The sequence below is a fragment of the Panthera leo genome, chromosome B1 (assembly GCF_018350215.1).
Source record: "Panthera leo isolate Ple1 chromosome B1, P.leo_Ple1_pat1.1, whole genome shotgun sequence".
In the NCBI taxonomy this organism is placed as follows: domain Eukaryota; kingdom Metazoa; phylum Chordata; class Mammalia; order Carnivora; family Felidae; genus Panthera; species Panthera leo.
The window spans coordinates 115,475,026-115,496,956 of NC_056682.1; the positions used below are offsets into that span (position 1 = coordinate 115,475,026).

The 21,931-nt window shown below is 39.4% G+C and overlaps 1 protein-coding gene across 1 annotated transcript in view; it reads left to right on the forward strand.

Annotated features, from left to right (window-relative positions):
- Positions 1-1,533: 1,533 nt before the first annotated feature.
- The window catches only part of DKK2 (dickkopf WNT signaling pathway inhibitor 2), a 103,003-nt gene continuing 82,605 nt past the window's right edge, over positions 1,534-21,931 (forward strand). Inside the window, exon 1 of the mRNA XM_042935747.1 lies at positions 1,534-2,360. Coding sequence (XP_042791681.1) covers positions 2,139-2,360 — 222 coding nt within the window. The 5' untranslated portion in view covers positions 1,534-2,138. The remainder of the gene's footprint in view (positions 2,361-21,931) is intronic.

Below are 21,931 nucleotides of genomic sequence, written 5' to 3' on the forward strand. Positions count from 1 at the left end.
TTGTGGGGAAAAGAAAAGAGTGACTAACGTTCTCACTTAGCGACGTGTTGAACGCATACTCCTATAGGCGCTGGTGTGCTTTAGGATCAGGAATCCTGTTAGGATCGGGTCCACAGATCAGATCTAGAGTGCAGTTCGGGAGATAAGCCTCCTTCTCTAGCTGTTAGCTGCCAAGCTGTGCTCACGGCCTCAATTTCTCTGCGCGCAGGCGTTAGAGCCTGAGAAGGACAAATACAACTCCCAAACAAGCCTTTTCATTGCAGTAGAAGCATTGGCGATTAACGGCCAAACCGCTCCAAACCCGAGCCCTGAGTTTGCCCGGGACGCCTTGTCTCCTGCAATACTTCCGCGCCTCGTCCGGCTGCTGCCACTGGCGCCCCCAAGCGCCGCGCGCTGGGCGCCCCAGTCCCTCTTAAATCCTCCTAGACCTTCTCAGAAGCAAACCGGACCTAGGGAGCCTTGTGAGCTGGAAGGAAAGGCTTCCCATGGAATTCCCAGAAGCTAGGAGGCAGGAAGCTGAGGAAAGCAGAGCCTCAAAAGGCTCCCTTGCCTCCGTACATTCCAGTTTGGGATTTACTCTCTGCAAAGGGGGCAGTTGCCTGGCACGGTAAAGGTGCCCGGTAGAACTGGGAGATTGAAACCCTCGCAGCGTACTCAGGGCATCCCACTCCTCCCAGCCCCAGAGACATAAACGTACGCTGCGTGTGTGGTGGGGTCCCAGGGTTAGGGGTGCAGAAGGCAGACACTAGAAAATCCCAAATGTCTCCTGGGCTTAAAGAATAGGAACATCTTTCCCCCTTCTCAGGTCGTCTTCTCCCCAATTCCAAAGCCCCCATCCATCTCAGTTGGGCACCCCTTGGCACACGGCATTGCGCAGCCTCACACACCGACTGGGAGGCAAAGACTAAAACCCAACTTGAGCATTCGAGCGTACACAGACCACAGCATTAACGCCCAGGTGCTCACTTCTCTAAATCTTCTGTAGGGCTTTCTAGTGCCCCAGTAGGAGTCAGGCATTGGAGGTGGGTGCTGGTGGTCCCCAAGGGCGGTGGAAACCTGCCCCTCTCCACTTCCACTTTTGTCCTCCGTCCGTCCCCAAAGGTCTTTCCACCGTCTGGAGCTGTGGTCAGGAATTAGGAGACCTCACGTTCCTCTGGGACTGAATCCCATTTTCTCAATTGTTGTAGCGTGAAGAGGGGTGTGGGAGGGGGGCAAGGAGGAGAGGCAGGAGGGGGGGCCGCAGAAGCAGCAGCCGCATGGGGGAAGGAAAAGAGTGGGGCGGGAACGTGGGGGGTGAGAGAAACGATTTCACTCTTTGTCACTCTTGAATTGGGGGCGGAGGGAAAAAAAAACCCCACTGTGGGAAGCTATAAAAAGCAAAGGGGGCGGCGGTGAGAGAGCAAACGGAGAGAGGGAGACCGATCCGCGCGCGAGACCGCTCCCAGGGCATTGCTGCGTTCCTGGCAGCCGTAGGCTGCCGGGTGTGAAGCGACCCTTCGCGGCGACTGTGCCTGCGCGCGTGGGAGACCTCCGCTCGCCTCAGACCTCCAGGGTCACGTCTGGGGCGTTCTTGATCCCCCATTAGAGCGTCCGCTAGCACTGTGTCCTGCAAAGGTGGAGGCTTAAAGCTTAAAGCGTAGTAAGGAAGGCAAAGAGGAGAAAAAAGCAACTGAGGCCGCGGGAGAAGGAGCTGGTGTGGACCTCCAGAGGGATTAAGAGGACGATTGGACCGCGGAGATCCGGGTCCAGAGGGATTAAGAGGACGATTGGACCGGCGGGACCACGGAGGTGCGGGGCAAGGAGCAACTGGAGCGGTGCGGTCTGTGGGGCTGGGTCTTCTTGCACCTCGGGTCACGCCTCCTTGGCGAGAGTGCTCCTCGCCTTTGATTGCTTCCAGTTACTGCAGAACTTCCTGCCCCGCTGGAGAAGCGGGTCTCGCTCTGGTCGCTCTCGCTCCTGGTCTGAAGCGTGAGACTGAGTTCACACGGTGCTGGGCCCCCCCAAGCCAAGTGGGGTTGGGGGAACAGAGCCTGCGATCCGCCTCTCCCCGAGTGAGGGGCCAGGTGTAGGGGTCCTCCCTCCTCTCTCATCTGCACCCCTCCCGGCTTTGCGCCTCCCCGGGGACCCCTCGCCAGGAAATGGCCGCGCTGATGCGGGGCAAGGACTCGTCCCGATGTCTGCTCCTACTGGCCGCGGTGCTGATGGTGGAGAGCTCACAGCTCGGCAGCTCGCGGGCCAAACTCAACTCCATCAAGTCCTCTCTGGGCGGGGAGACGCCTGCCCAGGCCGCCAATCGATCAGCGGGCACATACCAAGGACTGGCTTTCGGCGGCAGTAAGAAGGGCAAAAACCTGGGGCAGGTAGGAAAACACTCCAAATACACTCTACAGCAAGAGCGATAGGGACCAGCGCTCTTGAGCGCCTCGTTTGCCTTTGCACGCCTCAACCTTTCAAGTGCGTCCCCAGGTGTGGCGCGCACCACAGCTAGGGAGGGGTTCCCAGAACAGATCTTCGTGGGCAGGGGTGGCTGGTGGCTGCTGGTGCTGGAGGGTGTGGACCGGGCGGATTAGGGTTCTCTCATTTTTCCTTTGGGACATGGGCATGGTCAAAATCCAGAGCGTATCTGTGGGGAATGGTCCTTCTCCAAATTTAACATGGCAATGCTGATGATAATGTTAATAGCAGCTAACACATAGCAACTATTACGTGTCAGGCACCGCTCTAAGCGTTTACATATATTTAATCTTCACAACCCTATGAGCTAGGCGCCGTTACTCCCTTCATTCTGCAAACGAAGAAATTGAGTTAAGGAGTGATTAAGCGATTTGCCCAAGGCACACAAGCTAGTGTTAAGTGGCAGAGTGGGATTCCAATCTAAACAGTCTGGGGCCAGCTCCTGGTCTCTTAACCATTACATTTTACAATGTGGAGGGGGGATTTACCCTCTTTCAGGTTCTGTTTCCCTCCCAACTACTTTCTTCCTTCAAAGAAGTGAGGTCACAGACAGAAAACTTCAGGACAATCCATTTCTCAATTCTCTAGCATTGTAAATAAATCATCCAGGAGGCAGCAAAATGATGAAGCGACATTGACAGCATCGCGTAACGCAGGCGACCAGGGTGCCTGCGACATAGCAAGGTACACGCCGGAGGCATTTCGCAAGCGGAAACTTTTTGAGGGCGTTTGTCACATTGTCATACAGACACATTGACAGTCGCTTGCAAAGAGTTACGCAAATATTCACAAACAATAAAACTAGCGTGCACACTCAGGGCCCGCTGTGGCCAGAGCGCAGCAGCCAGGAGAGGGGGCCTTGTGGGCACTGGGAACCACGACAGCTCCCCCTTTCTGCTCCTTTTGTAGCAAGCCAAAACCGAAAGCCAGTATGCCAAACAGCACACGCACCTCTCAGCACAACTGTCAACCCGTGAAAGCAGCTCATTGCCCCACAGATCCTGGGTTTCCTGGTTTCATCGGAGGACCTTGTTGCACCCGCTGTGCGAGCTCTTGGTGTCCTCCACTGCCCCTGCTCCTAGCGCAGGCGGCAGGGTGAAGTTGAGAGCAAGGGCCAGTCCTGGATGGACAATGAGGGAAAAGTTGGCCCGGGTTTGGCCCCCTACTGCCCTCTCACGGGGACAGTTTTGCTAGGTTTACAGTTCCAGAATGCTTCCTAGGCTTTGAAATGACAAACATTTCAGCTATCTTCTCAAAGGAATACAAAGTCTACAACCACAGGACTTTTTTTTTTTTTTTTTTTAAGGGTCTCCAGGGAAATGAACTATACATATGCGTGCATACTACATGCATACATGTCCTTTGCACATTCTCGCATGTCTTGTGCACATACCTCCACACTTATGTGACCATTGTCATTCCCTTTTACTCTTCCCTCTGAAACACCCAACACTTTCCATAGTAATGCACTTAACATTCCCTTAGATATCCATCATGAAACGAGGCAAAGTTCAGAAGGAAACAAAGCTGTCAATCCAGATCATAAGACTTTTCTCTAATGCTCCTAACTTCGAATTCTGCCTTGTCAGTTGTTGAAGAGAGCTAGACGTTTAGTTCAGCCAAGGACAGAGGGGTGGACCCAATGATCTTTTGAGGTTCCTATCGATTTTAATCAATGTACATCCTGTGAGTTTCTGTAAAAGACTTTCTGTTTCCGTCACCACTGGGCCCCAACACTTGATGTTCCTGAATCAAATTATCAGTTATGTCAGAACTGTCATTAGCCATGGGTTTACATGGACTAAACTGAGGAGTGCAGCCCAGAATCTAGCTTATGCCTTATGTTTTGATATGCCTATTTTTCTCTGTGTCCAAATATCTGCTCCTTAAAGAGGTTGCAACTCTATGTGGATGTCTTCAAATGGGAAATTGATTTATTTTTATAAATGAGTTTAATTTTCTTCTTTCTTTCTTTCTTTCTTTCTTTCTTTCTTTCTAATACTCTCCATAACTTAGTGGTTCTGGGGAATAGATTTCATTATATTTACTTAACTGTAATACCATATCCTTAAAATTTGATGATGGGTTTGTGAGAAAATTGGAATTTATAAGAGATAGTGGTAACGTAAGATAAAACACAGTTGAATTGAAGTAAGATAGGTGGAAAATGAGAGGATTATCTTTTGTTATTTTCTGGCTTCTTACTTGTTTAGCGGGTGATCTAAAATGTATTCTATTATGAAGAAGCAAATGGAAAAATCTATCTTCTTTGAAGTAGAAGAATTCTTTGAATATTTACAGGTCTCTTTACCTTCTTTAATCTACTAGTTAGGTGGTTTCTGAAATTCTTTGTACTCTCACTTTCAATAATAGAATGGAAGTTAGAAAGACTATTCAAACAGGAAGATGTCACATCCTTTTTTGGAGAAAAAAATGTCGAATTGAAGTGTAGCCGAGCTGAATTTTTATCCATCAGAATAGAAAAATATGATTGATTGAGAAGATTGGGTGTTAAGTGCCAACTGATCAAACTAGCTAATTATGTAGTGTCATTCTGAAGCCTGATAATTTGATTTTCTCCCCCTCCCCCAATCTTGATGAATGATGCTGAAATGTATGTGTTTCAGAGGTACAGGAACAGGAAACTGTAGGATGCAAATTCAAGCAGGTATATCAGAAACTTAGTTTTTGGTCTTCTTTTCCTTAAGTGAAAATTGAATAATTTTTTTTTCTGATTTACTTTCAGAATATAGAATTAAAATAAAGATTTTATTGCCCTTGAAGAATAAATTAATGAAGGAATTTAATAATTCATTAATCTACAAAAGTGAAAATGAGAAAATAGGCCCGAAGCTTTTCTTCATTCGATGTAGACTGTTTCATATGAAGAAAACATTCTTATTTATAGGAATTCTATTTATTCTATAGGTGAGATGGATTATTTGTAAATCATTCGTGGAAAAGATGCCTTTGAAGATCAGGAAAGATTAGGAGAGGTCAAAAAGAGAACATACTGTTCTCCAGAGGTGTTACGATTCTCATTTTTAGGTTTGCTTTCAAAAAGACAGTTATGAGCTATGATGGAAAATGACCTACAAAATTGAATATGGCAGTATTCAAGTGATTGATACAGAAGTAGCAAAAATGATTTCGTTGAATTATTCACATTTATGTTTTAACTTGGCTTTCCATTTTCATCTATTGCTTATGAGTTTTAAAAGATAGTGTATATGTATGTGGGATAAATTAACTTGTAGACTGTTACTAACGTATATACATGTCAAGATATTTCCCTTCCTAAAGAGATTATTGCAAATGTTCTAAGTTAAAAATAATTTTAAACAAAATCTTTTATATCATGTGGATACATATATTCTGAATAAGTACACCGTTGCTTGACATCACCTCTGGAGTTTGAAGTAATCAAGTTTTACAGGCCACTTAAAGAACAAATAAAAAAACAAGTAATTTAAAAAATCAATTTAGCTTTGTAATTCACTTTTCTTTTTTTCCAAATGGAAAACCTTTGGATTTGTGCTTGTAATTGCTTCTTTTAGTCTTCTTTACTCCTTGCTTTGTCTCTTTGAGACAGATTAATTTGAATGCAATGCTATTGGATTTTGAAATATTTTTAGAGGTTATGAGTAGAAGAGTGGAAAATAAGTACATTTTAAATGCAAATAAGCTTCCTGGCATATGTCTCTAAAAAGAAGCTGAAAACCGGTTTAACATAAATTCGATTCCGTGATTTTCTCATATAACTTGGACATTTGGGTAGGTTTGGATAACGCTGTGCTGTGAAAAAAGAATGCTTGAAATACGTTGAAACAGAAGCTTGAGGGAGTGGGTTAGAGAGCCCTAATATTTATGTATTGCATTTTCTTTAATAAAAAGTGCCATGGCTATTTGTATGTATGAATACTCAGGAAAGTGCTCATAGAAGTAAACTGTATATAAAATAGATGGCCTATTTGCTGTAGGTGATCACTTCACTTTTTGAAATTACCCATGACTTTTTTTTTTAACCCCAGCCCAACTTTCTCCTGCTAGAGAGTAAACATCTGCAATTTTTTCTGAACATCACCTGATGCTAAGTGCAATCAGGAAAACAAATCATTTTTAAAATTTAAACTTTCTAAAATAGAAAGGTTTTGAAACAATCTGCAGTAAGGTTCATTTTCTTTCACTGTGAATAATAGAGAATTGATAGTCGATGCAAGTGGAAGGTGACCTCGTGAATAGCAAGAAAAGTATTTTAACGATAATCTAAGTAGGAGCATCCATCATTTTATTTTTGTGCTAGAGTAGAGAGAGCAAGGGACAAGGGTACTTAAACTCACTCCAGCTGTGACTTTGACCCTACCAGAGTCTTTTTTAGTACTCCCCTCCAATACAAACTCCTCCCAGGATGTTTCAAATCTTATAGTTTTTAAAGTAGAGAAAGCAATGTAATAGAAGGGTAACTGATGTATTCTGTTCTAGAAGAATGTTGCCGCTTCCTCTTCTTTTCCTTGCACAATCATTTTAAATGGATATTAAAATAACTTGTTAAATTGTAGAAGTCTTTTATAATACTCAACATATTTACCATTTTCGACCCACAGTTTTCTAGCTGTTCATTCTTTGATATTGATGTAACATCAAAATGAATTACAATCTTTTTTCTGTCTGTGATTCCCTCACAGCCCTTTAAAGTCATTCTACTTCATTAGACCCCTGGTTACTTGTGCTCATCTATAAAAAGAAGGTAAAGCTGCTCCTAGTTACTTATCTCACAATTGAAAAGATTTATTTACTATGTGTGTCTGCCCATGACTCTCACTGAGTCATTTTTTTAAAAATAATTTTGAAACAGAACCCAAAAGGAGAAAAAATTAATAATAGTTCATGGATAAATTTTTGCATTGTGTAGGATTGCTTTAAGATAACAGAAAGATTAAATATGGAATGCATAATGAAAATTTAGTATTGTCATGGAAGGTAAGCAGAGGTTAATTTCTTTTCCTCCTTTGTCCCCTCTTGCCAGGAGCTAGAGGACAGCAACATATTTTTCTCTAATTGTTTTGTTTTGTTTTGTTTTGTTTTGTTTTTCAGGACAAATATAAACTATTCTCCCAAATGAAGAGGTCAACTGATATAAAATATGGGAGATTTTTTTTGATAGGAACATCTGTCCACAGGAAGAAAAGTCACCACCCAAATATTTTAAGTAGTGGCTTCCCAACAAGTCTCTCGTGCTAGCAGCTCTGGGTTACTGCCCATGTCTCTGGGTTCAAACCAATGATGATGGAGGCCATGAATGATACCAACATCTAATCAGATGTCCTCAGGGAGAGCTCATCCCATAAATCCTTGTCCTTGGAACGATAAATTGAGCCAGATGAAACTTTAAGGCAGAGGGATTTCAATATCAGGTCTAAAATGCTGTATTTTAACTCAAGTAATTCGTTTACGTAGCATTAAAAAACAATTATTATTTCAACACTGATTCCATAACCACTTAACCATAACCGACTCTATTTGTGGAGTCTTAATAGTAGTTGAGATTTATCTATGTGCAATAAACAATAACAAATAACAAATGTAGCAATAAAATCAGAAAAAAGCACAAAAGTAGTATATTTTTTAAAACCTCATTTCTTCTCCTTCATAGATAAAAGGGACAAATGTGCATTAGTTATCCTTTGAAATATATTACAGTGCCTAATTTAATTGGTTGATTCCACTTATGTATTATAATTTGGTATATAGATAGTTACATATTTTATAATCATACGAATTCTAACTGCTGCACCCTGTCTAAAACAAATAAATAAAATTAATGAGGGAATAGGTACATTAAGTGGAAAAACATGAAAGCATCACAATTAGGAGTACTGATTTCTTAAAATAGTGGATCTATGCAAACATTTCCTGAAAGATGTTAGTTCTCTGTACTATATCTTTCCAAATAAGAGTGTTCTTTTTTTCTGGGGACTGGAGGAAGTAAGTGGTCCTCAGACATATTATTTCCTTCACTGGCTTATAAGTACTTATAGCACACATTAAATTCTAGTACAAAGTTCCATTTATTATTTACTCTGTGCCATACATTGCTCCAAATGCTTCATTATAATGAACTCTTTCGAACGTCTCTGCAGCCCTTCAAAGGGCAAGTCCTATTGTCATCCTTATTTTTATAAATGATAAAATATTTTATAAATGATAAAGCAATAATTTTTATGAGACACAGAGAGGTTATGCAGTTTGTACAAGTCACACAGCATTAAGTGCAGAAAGGCAAAAAACACACTCTCCTGTGTTTATCTGTCTGCATCTGAGGGACACAAGGCGCCTACTGACACCAGCAAGGCAGAGGCCTTCTCAGTGACCTCCCTGCAAGGATTGTGAGTTGGTTTGACTGGCATCACTCACATCTGATCAGATAAGGGAAAAATCATCGAGGGCTAGTGCCTCTGATTGCTTTTGCTTTTCCCTTGCTTTGGACTTCTCTAGCTTCCTTTTGGAGAATCAGATGATCTGTAGCAGCCCCACAGCACTATACTTTCCAAAGAGGTTCCAACTTCTGACTTGCCACTGACCAGCTTAATGTCTTTGGGAAAGTTACTTAATCTCTGGTTCTTTTTCTTTTAATATGTAAAATAAGATAAGTAACAATAGCAACCAAGAGTAATCATATTTATGTTACTGAGCCAGAGGGAAAGGGAAGCGCACTTATTTACTGTGCTAATGTCATTATTACTGCTACCATTACAGAAATAAGTAAGACCAAGTCAAGTGCTCACGCAAAAAACAGAAAGTGCTGCTTCATCTTCCCCACCAAACCGGGCAGGGGTAACTAAATAAATGCATGTGATGTGCATGAAGGAAACAAATGAACTCAGTGGCACCAAGGGCAAGATTGCAAAACAAAACAAGACAAAATGAATACACACACAAACATGCTATTACATTTCTTGTATCGAATGTTAACATTAAGAGGGATGGTGAGTCAGTGCTGTCTTGTATAAAGTAAGCAAAATAGCATATAATTGAGTAATTGGTGAAATACACAGAAGCAAGTGTACACCAGACATTAAAATACAATCACAGTAAGTGAGGGTCCTAACAGCCATGGCAATATTAGTTATTTAACCACAGGAACCAAAATAATTGAACAACATGTTAGAGTCTGCTGCCGACAGCATTAATTTGATATTCTCCAAAGTAAGATAGCCTCTGCAAAGGCAAGTTTCTTGACACTTTCTGCACAGCCTGGGGCCCAGAGAGCTTGCTGAGAATTTGGAAGGTTTACAACCCTTTTTTGAGTGTCAGCTGTCCTGCGAGGAGGACTTAGAAATTCGGGGTTCATAATTCCCATTCCACTCCCTTCACTTTCTTTGTTTTATTTGGACTATTCCAGGATTCAGGTGATTTGGAAGTATTTTAACAATGTTACATTAAGAGTGAAAGTCTTTTAGCATATTGGAAACCAGCTGTTTGCCAATAAGTGTTTCTATCTGGTAATGAGCTAAAAGACTGGGTTCAGATGGGATGATGGGCGTGGGGATTGTCATTTAAAACCAACTGAAATGACAGCTCACATTCAAATAATGGTCTTCACTTGCTCATTCTAGCTTCACTTCATCTTAACCCTTTGAAACTTGGCTCAAGAAGCATTGGGTTAATTTCTCTCTTGAAATCTTTTCAACAATCATCCTCTATGCTCGGTAGCCTATCCTTTATACTTAATTTATCCCCTTGCTTCTGGTGTTACATGTTTCCATGTTCCTTTCTGGATCATTCCTCCCTCTTTCTTTCACTGATCCCTCTACAACCTTCTGCCCATAAATGTGGGCATTTGCTCAAGTCCCTTCCTTACACTTCTTTCTCTGTTCCACTGTCTCCCCTTTGCTGAGAGGATTTCCTTCTTTGCAATCATTTGCCACACAGGCAGAAATCTACCCTTAGTTTGGTTAAACTCCTGAGCCCCCTTACCTGCTCAACTGTTTGGGACATCTTTCCAGAAACAAACAAACAAACAAACAAACAAACAAGTCCCCATATCAAAAATCACACATTTTATGTCTAACTTTGAATGTCAGGAGTTAGGCAACCAAGTCTTTATGATTTCTCATAGCTATCAAAACAAAACAAAACAAAACAGGTGAAAAGTGCCTTAGGTTAATCTAATGCAGGCCACAAGAATCAAGTCTGATTGCCCAAATTCTTCTCATGCTTTGCTCATCACTCACTGGTGATGAAAGAAAGCTCTGTAGATTCCCATGAATGCTCCATATTTAAATGCTTGGGATTTAAATGGCCTCCAATTTTTTTTCTCTATGGTAGACCTGTTGTTAAACAACTCATGTCTGATTAGAATGTGCAAATAAATCTGTAATGTATGCTTATAAAACATTACATATTATAATATGTGCATACACATTTTAAACAATATATAATGTTTATTTTTATAGCTTGAACAACTTACCACAGAGTAATTTTTTGCTATTTGCTATTTTAGAAATAATTGTTAATTTTTAGTGTGAAAAACCTTCTTAACATTTCCTTTCAACCTGACAGACTCTTAAACATGCTTTCATAACTGTGTAAGAGGATTCTTCAAATGTGCTTATTTAATATTATTTAAGATGGAGAGCTTTACAGAAAGAACCAAGAGAACCTTTTATCACCCAAAGGTTTCGAGACCTTGTACAAAACAGACAAATGTAGGCATAGTTGGAGCTGGCAGATACATTAGAAATCACCTAGTTTAACTCACTCCTTTTATATGTGAGGGAACCACACTAGGAGATATTTCCTGACCTGTCCCCGATGTCAGTGCCTGTGACAAAAGAATTTCTGTTGGAACTTGGATTATCTGACTTCTAACACAAGGCTTCCAAATAATCAAAAGCAACACTTTCTGTCAAATCCATGGTAACAAAGCGCTATAGAAGAATTAAATTCAGTTGATTTAAAAGCTGGTGGGAGATAAATTACACGGAGAGCTCTCTTTCAACTCTGAATTTTGTCTGTCAAAATGTATTATCAAAGAGTACAATGTCATGATGACAACTATGTCAGTAGGATTTATACAAAATTAATGAAGGGGAGGGGCTTTGACTGTATTGTCCTTGCTCACTTTTTCAGTCATGATACTTAGTGACATGATTAGCAAGAAGTCTGGCTGGAGAGAATCTGCACAGGAACAGCAGGAACACACAAAAGAAGGGAAGGAAATAATGGTGGGCTGGCGGGAACACAGATTGCTTGACCTTTGTCCAAGCATCATCTAGGATAGAGGCCAATGGCTTTAAAACTTTTCTCACAGCGATGCACGGAAAAAATTGTATTTTATGTTGTGATCCAGAATGCACACACACCCCTCAAAACAAAGTTTCGAAAATAAATCTTCTTACAATGGGTAATGCAGTGAGACATTTTAAGAAATTTTAGTCCTTTCCTTCATGTTCTATTCTATGTTAGTCTCCTATTCTATTCTCTCTCTTTTTCTCCCTCTTTCTCCCTCTCTTTCTCCCTCTTTCTCTCTCTCTTTAAAATGCTGGTCATGACGGGGCACCTGGGTGACTCAGTCAGTTAAGCATCCAACTCTTGATTTGGGCCCAGGTCATGATCTCACCGAGCCCTGCATCAGGGCTTGGGATTCTCTCTCTCCCTCTCTGTTCCCCCCCCCCCCCCACCTCCGGTGTGCTGGCTCTCTCTCTCTCTCAAAATTAAATAAACTTAAAAAAATAAAATAAATAAATAAATGCTGGTAATGACTCATTGAATTCATTGATCAAAATCTGAGGTTTGAAAACCTCTGCCCCATTTGATCCTGCCCTCACCCTGCACAGAACTCAGGGTACCATGCTGGGACATCAGCCATCCTTTAGGATCAGCACCAGTGAGGGGAGGTAGAAAGCAGAGGCAGGAAGGTCTTCATGGACAGAAGCATGCATTGTCTCAGACCTCTCCCACTTTCCCTTCTGCAACAGCATGTCGGCCTCTGGCCTAAATGTGGTGGACCTGCTTCACCTTTGCCTCTCTTTCCACTTTTAGGAGTAGGTGACCGATAACTATGCTGCATGTGGTACTTGGATGGTTCAGACATGTTTACTCGGAATCTGTTATCCTACGTTAGTATTGTTCTTCCTGAGTGTATGCTGTGTGCACTGACATATTTTATTTCTGAGAAAATGCAGTCGAAAATGGTTACAGTCTCTACACAGGATAGCAGGTGAACCTCAGAGAGCACGGGATATAGATTCAGAAGCCCTGGGTAGCCTATTGAAGAAATACGCTGGCCCTTGAAGAAATCATCCGACACCTTTGAGCCTTAGTTCTCTCATCAGTAAAATGTTAGTTCATAATAATATTATATTTTCTTATCTGTTTGCAAAATATAAAATATTGCTTATTTAATTAACATCATTAGAAGTTATTTTATGAAAAATAAAATTAAGACCTTTCCACCCTGAATTTATGAAGGACCAATGTGAATTAGAGTCAACTCTAATGAGTTAGAGTTAGCTAGAATGAGTTAATCTAGTTGGATTTTATGATTCTGGAATCATAAATTCAGTTTCTGTTTTAATAGATTGCCTTTTTTATATAAGCAGGAAGATTGAAAGTTGAAGGCGTTTTTTGGTTTTGTGGGGTTTTTTTTCTTCTTATTTTGATTTTCTTGGATTTACCCAAAAATTGCAGTGTTAGTGGTTATACTTTCACCTTTCTGATTAAAACATAGTTTTTGTTTTTGTTTCATTCCTGCAGGCTACAAACTGCTCTCTCGCCTGTTTAGAATATCCTGTCTATGATATTCTAGGAGACCTCTTTTTTTTCTATCATGTCAGAGATGTGTTACTATTTATGTATTTTCAATATATCTTGGAAAGACATGATAAGTGTCTTAATAATAGAAGTAAGTGTATTTTTAAAACTGTGAAACTAAACATGAGGGTCATATTTTGGACACATTATAGGCTATTGGGGTCAGAATGGATAAGTTTAGGGGAAAAGCCAATTGTAGTTAAGTTGCGTGGATGTGAAATCACATGTACGGTGACAGAGGAAATATATTTTGTTAGAATTCTTCAAACAGGAAAGTGGGTATTTTCAGAGCTGTTGAAAGCATATTGTATTGCTAAGGAGGCATTTCCTAGCGAACAATGTAATAAGTCTTATCATTCACGTTACAAGTGCTGGAATCTCACCCAACCATTTGTCCATGCTAAAAATAGTCTAGGCTTCCTGCTTTCTATTCCTGCTCCTAAGCAATTATTCTCCAACGTATAGGATCCTACGTCTTCCTTAATATTGATGTCTTCTGCTGCTTTATTGTCAATCCAATTGTCATTGCTTTGGCTCAGACCATAATCATTTCCGGATGGACTATTTCAGTATTGTAATCATTTTGTACTTCTCCAAACCATCCTCCGTACTACTTCTAAAGTGAGCTTTTTAAAGTAAAACTCTTATCAGGCTATTCTCCATCTCACGGCCATTTCTAGAGCGTGATGTCTGAATTTCCTGAGATGGCACACCATATCATCAATTATTTTGTTTCTCTCTACTTTATCCCTGGGGCCATACAATTGTTGAGTGGAAGATGTGGGATTTATAACTAAGCAGTCTTACTGGAGTCGGCCTGCTCAATCACCGTGCTGTCCTGCCTCCTCGTATAAACTGGAGGCCAGAGAAACCAGCTAGAGAACTTTTACTGGTACACTTCAGAATTCAGATGTGGTTCCATTCTTCAGGTCAGTCAACTTGCTGATTGCTTACTTACTTCTTTGGTGTATTAGATGCTATAGTCATAGTAAACAAACATTTGTCTGACACATATGCCATGCTTGGTATTTGGAGTAGGTAGCCATAAAAGCAAATGTAGTCTTCTTGTGGAATCCAGTCGGCATTTTAAGATTAAAAGAGATAGCCAGAAATGGTCCAGTCCATGCTTCTCTTTCTAATACAATATTAAATCTGGACAACCTGATGTGTTTTCTTTTCTAAAGAGTTCCAAGAATGAACACTTGAATTGCATCACTTAGTTATCTCATTATTTTAACTTTAATTATGTCAAAAACTAGAACATTCTGCTTTCTGTTTTAGTGGAGCATGAATAAAACAAACCTGGATATCAATCTGTATGTAAAATCCCTCCCTTATTAACAGAAAATGTAAGCACATTATTTTAATCATTTTTCACAAATTACACTCTGATTCCCTTGGTGAACAGTCAGGCTGACTTGGAAGGGTAAGACCATCGCTATAAACACTCAAGAAGACGGTCTGTTCATGTTGGACATTATGGCGACAATGTAAAGCAGTGGTGTCTGCTTTTTCCTTTCTAAATATTTTAGAAGGAATTAAATTTTGAGTTTTTTTCCTTTGCAAATGCCTCACTATTCCCTGTGGAGGTCTGATCCTAATTTTACCATTTATAAAGGACTAAAGAAACATTAATGGGAAGAGGCATGCTTATGAGGAATTAGAAGAATAATAAGGAATAACAAAGTTGTACTAGTAGGAGGGTAGGAGTCTGGCGACCTAAAAATGGAAAGGTGGAGGGGGTGTGTTCAGTAAAGTAGACAAGATTTTACCGCAGGTAGGGAAGAGGGATGGAATGTGTGCTAAAATCCATCACAGAATGAAATTTGATAAAGATACAGGTTTAAAATAATCTCCTAGGTTTTGTTTAAACAACCACACTCATTATTTTTTGAAATTAGTCATTACAGAAAACTCATCCTTTTGATATTGTCACTTAAATTTTGTTTTGGAACTAACTTCATAAGTAGTTTACATGTTTATTTTAGTCTACAACTTTATGACCACAAACAATGTTATATATATTGATTAACATACCACATTTAAAATGCTAGGCCCTGGGGCGCCTGGGTGGCTCAGTCAGTTGAGCTTCCGACTTCGGCTCAGGTCATGATCTTGCGGTTCGTGAGTTAGAGCTCAGCGTCAGGCTCTGTGCTGACAGCTCAGAGCCTGGAGTCTGCTTGGGATTCTGTGTCTCCCTCTCTCTCTGCCCCTCACCTATTTTCTCTCTCTCTTTCAAAAATAAACATTAAAAAATTGTTTTCAGGGATGCCTGGGTGGCTCAGTTGGTTAAGCATCCAACTTAGGCTCAGGTCATGATCTCACAGTTGGAGGTTTGAGCCCTGTGTCAGGCTCTGTGCTGACAGCTCAGAGCCTGGAGCCTGCTTCATATTTTATGTCTCCCCCTCTCTCTACCCCTCCCCTGTTTGTGCTCTCTCTCTCTCAAAAATAAATAAACATTAAAAATTTTTTTTTAATTTAAAATGCTTGGCCCTGAGTGATTTTATGTTGTTTCCATTAACCAAATAACCAACAGAAGGTAAGGATATCAAAGAAATGTGGTGTCATTTCTGAAAGCAATTCCAAAAAGTTCCAAAAGATATTCTGAGTCATGGAATCAGTATTGTGGTTTCAATTGTAAATCTTTCAATGTTGATTGCTTTAAGGTGGAAAACCATCAACTGGGTTTATAGTCTTAAAATTAAAAAAAAAAAATATATATATATGTAATATCTCGTAATTAGGTCTTCTCCATTAGAAGAACCTGGTCAGAATTTATATAATATGGTTATTATTTCTCAGAGGATCATGGTGTTCAGGAAGCATTTAATGAGTACAAGCCAGCAGTATGTTCCCCACCCAAACCCACTCTTTTCCTGAAAGAAGAGGCAGGAACAAATCAAACCCAGTGCAATTCCCTAGAGTCTGTCTGGTGACACACATAACTTTATGTGCCATTTAGTTAAAATGTGTACACTGAAGTCAGAAAAACAATAAGGTCCATAAAAAGTTATTTTTTAATGCAAATATAGTCTATTAAAATTTTAGAGAAAAAACTAAACTGCTTTAACTCGGTAAAAATATTTTTGCAATTGTTCAAATTAATACAGTGCTTCCAAAATGGTCTTTGGAAATCCTTGTAAATTTCCTTGCTTGCCCATTTGCCCCACTGCTATCTTCTCAACACTTTTCAGAGGGAAAATTTTCTTTTTTAACCAGAAAAATCTTCTTGAAATTACATTTCCAGGGGGGTCCTGGCCACACCAGCTGCAACACATTGTAACTGAATTTTAGTCTGTTTTTCTTATTGTTAACAGCACAAGTGACCAGCACTCAGGTCTTATGCCACTGACATCCCACTGATTGATTACAAATTGGATTCGAGTGTGTGCTGTGAATTTTCCTGTTAGAAAAATACAAGCTTTCAACACAAAAGAGCAGCTATATTTGATGGTCTGGCACTTAAAAAATTAAGTTAGACCAAAAAATATAATTCTGGTTCTTAGTAAATGTCAATAAAGAAGAATGTAGCCCAACCTCACCAGTAATTGTTTTTTCATTTCTTTTTTTTTTTTTTTAAATGGTCTTGTGGAGAGAGTCAGAGACTGAATGGAGAGAATGTTCTGATAGTTGAGACAAAGATGTTCTGAATTTTCAAGGACCATTTAAAATATCTTAGGGAAGTGGGGCACCTGAGTGGCTCAGTCTGTTGAGCATCTGATTTCAGCTCAGGTCATGATCGCATAGTTCGTGAGTTTGAGTCCTGCATCAGGCTGGTATCAGTGAGGATCCTGCTTCGGATCCTCTGTCCTCCTCTTTTTCTGTGCTCACACTCTCTCAAAATTAAATTTAAAAAAAATGTTTAAAAAAATAAAATATCTTAGGGAATCAAGGCAGGGCAATGTCCAGAGCAATGGACAAATTATTGATTTTGAATACATGCTATCAGATTTAAGAATCGCATGCCCAATGACAAGCCCATTGCAATGACCATAATGAGATTTAACATAAGGATTTGAAAGAGTGATGATCTGCAGCTAAAATGCATGAAAAGGAAGAACATGACTGAAAGTTACTTGTGACTCAATCACAAAATCAAGCAGGAAAAATAGGCTGAGCTTCCAATCATAGTCATTGCTTATCTATGGTTAGGCAGTACACAATGTGAGTAGTACACAATACCTTGCTTCTAGAAGACAGGGCAACTAATATTTGTTGAGAACCTACTTCACGCCAAGAACTTTATATTATCTCAGTCTTCCCAATGCCCTATGAGCTTCTGTCATGTGCAGAGCACTCAGTAAATGTTTGTGAGAGGCAGTCAAGCAAGGAAGAAGTTGCTACAAAAGTGAGCATTTACATTATGAGCAAGCTCAACATATGGTATCTGAGGTCCTGTGATGGCCTAGCTTCAAATTCAGAATTATTTGATTGTAGTTTTAATGTAGAATAGCTTTGCCTTGCTGAGTTAGTAGGGAAGCCACCTTACACTTCTTTTTAGAACGGTCATTATAAAAAAGGCAAGAAATAACAAGTGTACATGAGGATGTGGAGAAGAGGGAACACTCATACACTGTTAGTGGGAATATAAGTTGGTGCAGCTGCTATGGAAAACAATGTGGAGGTTCCTCAAAAAATTAAAAATTGAACCATGATATGATCTGGAAATTCCACTTCTGGGTATTTATCCAATGAAAACAAAAACACTAAATCAAAAAGATATATGCACTCTATGTTTATTGCAGCATTATTTGCAAGATATGGAAACAACCTGTCTGTTAATGGATGAATGGATAAAGAAATTGTGATATATATATATATATATATATATGCATAATGGAATATTATCCAGCCATAAAAAGAGTGAAATCTTGCCATCTGTGACAACACGGATAGACCTCGATGGCATTATGCTGAGTGAAGTAAGTCAGGTGGAGATAGACTAATACTGTATTATATCTTTTATATATGGAATCTAAAAAAGAAAGAGACCACCAAACATACAATAAAAAACCAAGCTTGTAGATACAGAGAACAGATTGGTGGTTATTGGGGGCATGGGGTAGGAGAATAAAAAAAGAAAGTGGAGAGACACAACCAATCACTGAGACTGGAAACTGGCACAACTCCATATGCAATTAATTTAGAAAGTGTGTCTGATTATTCTTTTATGCGCTTCATTTCTTGTACAACATATTTGTTAATTATACAGAAACAGATTAGCATGCTTTACTGAAACATGAACTGAGAAAGAAAATGATAGTGGCATTAAATCTGAATTGCAAGTAATTTCTGAAGTCAGTCTACATTATTGGCTTAATTAAGATTATGAGTTCTTGGTTCCTGTGCCTGAAAATTAAGGTGAATATTCTGATCTTGGTCAAATTGGAATCTATTGAATGACTTTTGTGAGATCTTTGTTATAGTTACTATATTTTCAGGATGATACTGCAACTATATTTGTAATTATATTATATATTTATAATTACGTTATAAAATCTGTTTTTTTCCCTATTCCTATCAATTTTTTAAACAGTGAATGAATTTGTCTTCCCCATATTGAGATTTTGTTTTGTTTTGTTTTAAGGGTTTAACAACTTTATAGAATGAACCTGTAAATTCTAGAAACATAATCAAAGTCCTTATCTTCTTATCTCTGAGGAATAAACCAAATTGCCATAATCTTTAAAAGGAATAGACAATAAATATCTATCAAAGGAAAAAATAAACATTTAAAATATCTGATCATTACTAATAGTTGGTGAAAGGTAATAGATGGCTAAACAAGGACTTAATAAAGGTAGTTTGTGGGAAATTCAATCCCCAAAATTGCAAAGAAGTGAGTGTTAATTTATACTCTTCTAAATGTCAGTTTTATTGGGGGGTGGGAAGGCAATTACTACTAGTTGTTCAATAGATTCTGAATTGTCCGCCATATTTTCTCTGTCCAGATTTTCATTAATGATCAGGAAGTCAAGGTGTGGGCCAAATGTCTCCTTATGTTTCAGAAAGACTAGGGAAGAGAGGTATTCCCTTGTTGGTCTGATTGTTGTGAACCCAGGGACAAGAACATAGAGCATTTTTGGAATGTGCACATGCTTAACACCTGGAATTTTCTGAGAGTTATAGTCATACTTCATCAGTCACCAGAATGAAAAGCCAAATGCCGATCTGAAGGAGAACTTCTGAGGCAATTCTTCTGGAGCTAGCAATATACCCTACTTGTCATCTCTCAGACATAAGCCTTTAATCCTCTCTTCCTACAATTGTTTATTTTAAAATGTGAGAAAGGCTAAGGATGTCACAGCCGAACTGTGAGCTTTCTCTTTAAAGAATCCCATCCTTCAAACCCATCTTAGGCAAAGGAACTGGCATTCCATGTGCTGAGCAGATGGTGTCCTACGGCACTGGCCAGCCCACATGTGCAGCTGGGCCTATCTGGCACACAGGTGTCCTGATTTGGACCTTCCTGAAATTCTGACACCACACTTTCCTCCATGGGGAAGTATGACTTGGCTATGCTGTTTTCCAGTGACAACAGATATACTGGCCTAACAATGACAGCTCTGACTAAGGGGATAACATAACCCTCTAACTCATATTTAGCTGGGACCCAGGGCATAGGGTTTGTTCTAAGAGTTTGGGCCAACTTTTTGGTTTTGATTTCCTCTTTTGTGTTTTGTCTTTCATGTCTCCTCCCTTCACCTCTTCGAATTTTGGGTAATTCTCAGAAGGGTGGGAAAGTCCCTTGAAGGGGGAAAATGCTGTCGTAATAAACAAACAAAGTTAAGCATTGTACATCAAATGGGTGGCGTTTCTATTCATGGGCCAATATCGGGCAACCACATTCCAATATTAAGTAATCTTCAGAGTTTAAAAATGAGCAAAACCAGACAAATTCATTAAACTTTTAATAGCATTTGACAAAAACTACTGTGAAAGTAAAAGGCTATTTCAAAATGCCTTTGTAGGCAACAAAGAAGAAATTCAGTTGATGTTCCTTCTGCACAATCTCTTACATAATCATTTGGGCTCACCAAAAATATTTGTCAGTGCAGAGCCCAGATGTTTTGAAGTTTGTTTGTTTGTTTGTTTGTTTGTTTTAAAAAAAGCAATATTTAAGGACTTGCCCGTTTCTTTCCATCTTAGTAACAGCTGCCTCTAACAACTGATTATGATGAAAATAGCTAGGTAGGAAAAACATTCATGGAAGTAATGAGGGAAGTAGATGGTATCACAGTTTTGAGCTGCCTCTGATTTTCTCTCTTTCACAAAACATAATTTCAAGAATTACGTATCATTTATGAAAAGCTACTCATCTTCACTCAAGTATGCCCTACAAAATGGATTGGCCCTGCCTTTAGGTAAGCAGACATAATTACTCAGCTCAAGGGGGAATTAAAGTTTATTACCCAGAGGAGATTTTATACCACTGTGTTAAGATAATTCAACCATTCCCATTGATCTAAAAGGGACAATAAAATATGGAAGAGATATTCTGATTACCAAGAAGTAAAGGTTTATTCCAGAGAATGACTGGTTTGATATTGATTCTGGACTGCATCACAAAGCAGATTATGAAATTCAGTACTTAGGGAAATAGATATACCCAAGAAATAACACAGATTACTTAGAATAAATCATGAAAAAATAATTTTATTATTTCTTGGACAAGGAATTTGGTCTCAGTATAATACGTGCCATCTATAGTCACTCCCTTCATGATTTAATGATTTTAGGGCTTTAAATACCACCATATGCCAATGATTCCCATGTTTGTATCTCTAGGCAAAACCTCTCTTGAGCTCCAGAGTAAGATACCCAAATTCCAAGCTAACAGTTCCACTAACAGATATTTCAAACTGACCATGTTAAAATCCCATCTTGTCCTTTTTCCTAACCTGTTGCACCTATGGATTCCTTACCTCATTTGACATTAAATTCATTTTTCGAATTTCTCAAAGGACTAGGATTCATCTGCAACTTTTTTCTTTCCCTCACACTCACATTTAGCCCATTAGGAAAGATTTTTAGCTCTATAGATCAAAACAAGCATCTCTATAAAGGTATGAATTAATAGTGGCTCACAGAAAAATGACTTAGGAATTTAAATTTGGCTGAATAAGATGCACATGCAGCAGAGCAGACCTTCCTAAGAAAATAACATCATACATATGTGAGAAACATATTTAGTTCATAGTCTAGGTGGTGTTTTATCTTTATAAATTCATAACTAAAAAAAAATTAGAAACCAATTCAATCATCAGTTCTGCCCAGAGGTGTTGCCAGGGCAGGAAAAATTACTCAAGTGGCATTCCTTTGCCATATCCTATAAAAACAAAACACTTTGTCAGTTCTGTTCTTTGTTAGTAAGACTGGGTTCTTTAATCATTTTTTTTAGTGACTAGACAACATCGAAAGTCATATATCAGCTATGTTTTCTTGATACCTTAACAAATGTTTTTGTTTGTTTACTTTTTCTCTATGTTAGGATACATATAACTAGCAGTGGGTGCTAAACAGACAAGGAGAATGATTTCTTAGATTGGCCATGATGTTCTCTAATAGTCTTATATAGAGATGTGACTTAGCTTCCCAAACTCAGACTTTCAAATCACTTTGCTTTAATTTGACTCTTTGGGAGGGGAAGGCTTATTTATTA